At 44.7% G+C, this 6,000-nt stretch overlaps 1 protein-coding gene across 1 annotated transcript; it reads left to right on the forward strand.

The window, feature by feature from the left end:
- Window positions 1-913: 913 nt before the first annotated feature.
- On the forward strand, window positions 914-2,062 carry LOC308157217 (growth arrest and DNA damage-inducible protein GADD45 gamma-like; the record flags this gene model as incomplete). The annotated part of the gene is made up of 4 exons (XM_080530726.1): window positions 914-1,043; window positions 1,157-1,258; window positions 1,391-1,601; window positions 1,949-2,062. The coding sequence occupies exons 1-4, from the start codon at window positions 991-993 to the stop codon at window positions 2,060-2,062; spliced, it is 480 nt and encodes a 159-aa protein (XP_080386852.1). The 5' UTR covers window positions 914-990.
- Between the last annotated feature and the right edge of the window lie 3,938 nt (window positions 2,063-6,000).

Consider the following 6,000-nt stretch of genomic DNA (forward strand, 5'->3'; position numbering starts at 1 on the left):
ACGATACAAGTTGTGACCACACCCCCCCCCCCTCTGTCTCTCAAAGAACAGGGGGCAGGTGGAGCACGCGCCTATTCTTCTGACAGCCGTTGTCTTGGCAGTAAATCGCCACGCGCCGAGACAGACAGGCAATTATGCGTGAAAAACAAAACACTGGCGTGTGTCCGTGTCGCACTCAAGCTGTTCCGTTCCTCATTGTTCTCTGAAGAAACGTTTTATTTTCTTCCAGGCTGCTGCATAAGGCACGGAGCCAATCACCTTCCGAAAACTACTCCTATGATCCAAAAAGAAACCCAGCATTCGTCTCTTTTATGCAACCGTGTGCTTTTATCAATGAATGTTGTGTAAACAAACGGTCACCAATAATCGGAAAAATGAGGAACTATTGTGATTAAATTACCTCCACTTTGTTTGTTTTATAAGACACACTAAAAACTACGCACATGTCCTGTGAGTGCATAACAATTATAATAATATAATATAATAATATAATATATAACGCTAAAGAGAACAGAAGAACGCAGTTGACCACAGCAGACACTGGGCACTGTAATCAAATGGCATTTGTTGTATTATTATATCTATTGCTGTGTGAAAAAGTTTTGACACCAAGAGAAAAAAATAATACTTAAAGTCGTTTAGTAGCCTACAGAAGTGATGATGTTAGATGTTGATAACAAGGCGAGAGTGGGGGTCTGGGAAGGGGGGTTTCTTTAAACATTGTAACCCTGCCCCCACGTGGGGTTGTCAACAAGCGCCGCTGTAACACCCAGGGACTTTTGCATTCGTCACCTAATCCGAGTCAATCACGGGAGACCAGCGAGGACACGCCCCTTACCAGCGAGGACACGCCCCTCGCCGAGCGTCGCTATATAACCACTGCAGCCTTGTATCCAGCACAGAATAACGCAAGAGCTCACAGAGAACAGTCAACCTGTATCTATCTATTCATTTACAAAGGCTATCGCTATCACACTGGGATTTACAGTCATGACTCTGGAAGAGATCCGTGGACAAGAGAACGCACTCGACTCTATTGACAGGTAAAATACGCATTTTAACATTTTGTGTGTATTGCAATAGCCTTTATTAAACCGGTTTTGTTACTGACATTATTATGTTCATCCCAATAACGATGTGTCTTTTTCTTTTGCAGAGTGCAAAATGCAGGCACAGCCCTGGAAGACCTGCTGGTCTCTGCCAAGAAGCAGGACTACCTGACCGTGGGAGTTTACGAGTCTGCCAAAATTATGAATGTGTAAGTGTTATTATAACAATACTTGCTATGTGATAATCTAGTAGTGTTTGGTTTTGCATGCATAATCTCTACGCTTCAGATATAGCCTATTATTGGATAGTTTCTAACCTGCTCTTCGTTTATCTTTTGCAGTGACCCAGACAGTGTGGCATTCTGTGTTTTGGCGACTGACGAGGAGTACGAGTGCGACATCGCTCTGCAGATCCACTTCACCCTCATCCAAGCTTTCTGCTTCGACAACGACATTAACGTGGTCCGCGTCAACGACATCTCGCGCCTGGCTGATCTGGTGGGCACGGAGGAGACCGGCGAACCCAAGGACGCACACTGCATTCTTGTCACGGTACGTACCGGCTCGGTCACGAATCATCCGGTCAGCAATCTCTCCATGTGCGCGCTTCAGGTCCAGCCAGAGCCTTTTTCCCCCCCTGTCACCTGCGCGGCTGCATGCAGATAACATTTAAATTTTTGGCATTTAGCAGACGCCTTATTCCAAAGCGATTTACAATCAATACATTTGAATGCTAAGCATGTGAATCATCAGTCCACCATTCGTGGCAGGAAGAGTAATCTAGCTCAGGCCCGGGGCCACTGATAGAAGGAGAAATAATAAGATTATATGCAGCGGTTAATCACGCTTATCTGATGTGATTGCCACAATGCTAACCTTGCCTCTCTTCCCTCCTACAGAGCCCTAGTGCTGCAGCATGGAAGGATCCAGCTCTTGACAAGCTGAGTCTATTCTGTGAGGAGAGCCGCAGTGTGTACGACTGGGTTCCTACCATCACCCTCCCCGAGCGCTGAACCATATGCAACCGTATACACCTCACCATGCTTCATATGCAGATGATGAAGATGATGAAGAGAAAGTAAACGAATCTGAAACCTCCTTCAGGGTTTGAAGCCTGCCTCTGGGATACGAGGCTGTGGCTGTAACCTACAGCTCCCAGTGTGCATTCTGGGTTAGCAGGACGGTTCTGGATTATACCCTGTGGAGGGGTGAAACTTCAGGGGTCAGATGTGGACTGGGTCATGTGTATTTGGACTGGGCATGTTTCTTGATTGAGAGTCTGGATAGACAGTATTGAGGAGCTGAACGGAACCAGACTGCTGCACTGAGAGACAGATCATGACCCTTGCGCAACTCAGGTCAAGAGTTAAGGGTGATGGGTGAAATGAGAAGATGGTCAAAAAGAGAGCGAGAAAGAGAGAGAGACTGGGCGAAAGGAGATGAAAGTGTGAAACCTGCATCAGAGGGGGATTTCTTTGTCACTGAAAGAGATGAAAGACATTGGACTTCCGAAAGTTGTCTGAAGACAAGTATAGACATTGGAATTAATTTTTAAAGCTTTCCTGCAGGCAGCACAGCTATTGGAAGTACCTGTATTTGGAATGCAAACCACAGACATTCACTTCCGATCATGATTTGAGCTGTTTAAACTTGTTACTGGACTTGACAAGCACAAGATTTCTTGGAATATGATTTTACTGTCAGAAATGCTGAAAAAAAATATATGCGATGTCAATCTGTGTTTTTAAACTGTACATGTTTTTACATGCTTTATTAATAAATGTTTGACACTTTACCTGAGTTCAATGTTATCTTGTTCATTGTGCATTGATGTGCAGTTTGCACTCGCCTGACCCATTGCACAGAAGATGCAGCTGATTAACTAATTGCAGATTGACACCTGATTGGATAGAGAGATAGCTGAGCCAGGAAGTGTGGCACAAAGAAACCCATGCTGCAGCCAGGCATGCCCACACAACAGGGAGTATGAGGAGGGGAGAGAGAAAAAATAACTGGGTGACAGAGAGAGAGAAAGAGAGGTTAGAGAGAGAGAGAGAAAGAGAGCGGTTGCAACACAATAGTGGTTTAGGCGCGTGCTTTTTCAGGCAGGCAGGCAGTGACCTTTCATAGCCCATACACCAGCTGCTTACTGCGACAGCTTGCACAACTGCCAGGGCTGGGGGCCGGGGGCCGGGGGGCTGGGAGGGCTAGGGGCCCGTGCTTGAGAGGACTCTCTTTTGTCCTCAGAGCATGGCTTCTGCACTGTCAGCGGGGGTCTGTATGTCTGTGTGTGTGTGTGTGTGTGCATCCAAGTGGAAATTCTGGGGTTGTATTGGGAATTCATAGTAGACGTTTGCCTTGCACACACCCTTGCACACACCCAGTACTGGGTGAGTTTAGACTTCAGTAATTGGAGTTGCATTGTTTGGAAATTAATTTGCAAACTTGCACAAACTGAAAGTTTGGGTAACATTAAGAGAGTGGAGAAAGTACAGGGAAACTTTTTCAGGGGTGAAAGTGAACATAGTTCAGTGCAATCTGCATGAGTGACTATATCATCATTCCAGTAACAGATGCATGCATACACACACTTACATGGTAGGAAATGTTCTGCAGAGTCAGGGCTGGAATCTTTGAGTTGTAGATGAAAGGGGGTCATTGGCAGGTGAGTTAAGTGTGTGTGTGTGCTGTGTTCTGTGGTATACTGTAGGCTTAGAGTGACAGTAAAGAGTGTTCCACATCAAAGAGAATCAAACTTACGATGAAACCCACACTGCCTTTCTCTGTAACGCCGGAGTCTTTGTCCAACCACTGACCTTACTACAGACCACACACACACACACACACACACACACACACACGCACACACACACTCACACGCACACACACACACACACACACACACACACACACACACACACACACACACACACACACACACACACGGTCAGAGCTTTCCTGTAAGCACATCTTTGAGCTTTCACTCAGTATTCTATGAACAGCGGAAAGGTAGGTTGAGCTGATATTCATAGAAACGTCTCTGTAATTCCCCTCCTTGAAAAGGTACTGCAGGAATGAACAGCTCTATGCAGTCTGACCCTACTATTGTGAGAAACAATCCTAGAATGACATCATTTTACATAGACATTTAGTCTATGCTCTTTACAAACTGACTTACAATAAGTGCAGTACACCAGGAAAGTGAAACAACATAACATAAGCTTCAGAAATGAAATCCCCCTCAAAGTGTTTGTGGTACAAAGCAATGTTAAAAAGAAAGCCCCTATTCTAAATACCAAGAAAGGACACATTTTGCAGCCAGCAATAAGTTGTGTTTGCAAGGAATCACATGCATTATATGAACTGTAAAGAAATTAAAATTAAAAACTATTCCCCAAAAACGAAACAACAAAAAACAGTCACAACACGGAGAAAGAGGTATCATCTTTTACCAATATCAGGATAATCCCCCAAAGTCAGTTCCTGAAGCAGGCCCTGTCTCTCTCTCTAGGTCATCTTTTCTCAACTAAAACTATGTGGAATGATAATTACAATAGTGGCGCCTGAACCGCTCAAACTTGACCCATTTCTCCACAGAAAGAAAGCACAATTTCAGTTATGCCCTACATAAGATTATACAACTCTTATCTAGTAGGAATATACATTAGAATGTGTTATTGTATGTCTGAGGTAAACAGAATTGCAATGGCTAATTGTCTTTTAATGGTTATTGTTGAAGAGAGGCTTGACCTACTTCATATGGCAGACTCTTATAGGAGGCTATACTGTTGGTTGTAATGATAGGACAGATCCTACATTGTGCTTCCTCTGACCCGGTCCTTCTTCTATCTCAAAGAGACTAACCTGAATGAATAAAGATTAGATAATTTACCGGATTAATTTTTCGGATAATTACAATGTGAAATGTAAAAACAAACTACATCTCACAGGAGGCCAAAATGGTGGCAAGCTTCAGCAACATGTTACATTATATAAGTCTGTTATAACCATGACCCAGTTTGCAGTTTCTGGTTTGCATGTTGTTTTCACGACCATCGGAAAAAACAAAGTGCATGTTTCATGTTTTTACCCTCAGTCTGTAGGTTTACAGGTGCATATGGAGCAAACAGCTCCTGGGCTGAAAAGCAAAGATACAGCTGGAGAGTTAACAAACATGTTCTCACTTTCGTGCTGCCTGCTGCTGCTCTTCAAACCCCGAAGCTACAGACTCCCTCTGAGAGAGGCCCACTGTCTGTCACTGCTCAGATCCCTAGACACAGAGAGAGAGAGAGAGAGAGAGAGAGAGAGAGAGAGAGAGAGAGAGAGAGAGAGAGAGAGAGAGAGAGAGAGAGAGAGAGAGAGAGAGAGAGACCAGACAGATCCAGACAACCAGACAACCAGACAGATCTTGTGCTCTGATAGACAAGAGCCAAAACATAATGAACCAGACAGAGTGATAGAGGGTAAACATCAGAGAGTACAGTAGAGCAGGCAGTCATCCAGACCATGTTCTCCCTCCCTGTGTACAAGCTGAGGTTTCTCTAATGTGAGGCATATTATTCCATGATAATCAGCTTTGAAAACACAGTTCAACTTCCCCCATGTCCACATCAGATAACAGCAAACTGTATGGTACTTAAGGAAACCTTGCGCTTCACCAGTCAAAACCACCTCAAATACTGCCCCAGGATATCGGTACGCTCCATTTTAGCACTCACAACAGTGTCAAGCCTTTGAGCATATGAGGGGGGGGGGGGGGGGGGGGGGGGCTAACGATAAACATGTATTCAGGGCTAAGGTTGAGGAATATACAGTATGCTTCCCACTCCTCGTCTGGCCTGCACCTCCTTACAGTAACCACAGAAGGCTGAGCGGACACACAACATGCCTCTAAGGCTAGATTGATGCTATGAAATCATATAGCCCAGCTGGCTGGCTAGCTGGTGTTGTG

The sequence above is a fragment of the Nansenia antarctica genome (assembly GCF_963989245.1).
Source record: "Nansenia antarctica genome assembly, chromosome: 5".
NCBI classification, from domain to species: Eukaryota; Metazoa; Chordata; class Actinopteri; order Argentiniformes; family Microstomatidae; genus Nansenia; species Nansenia antarctica.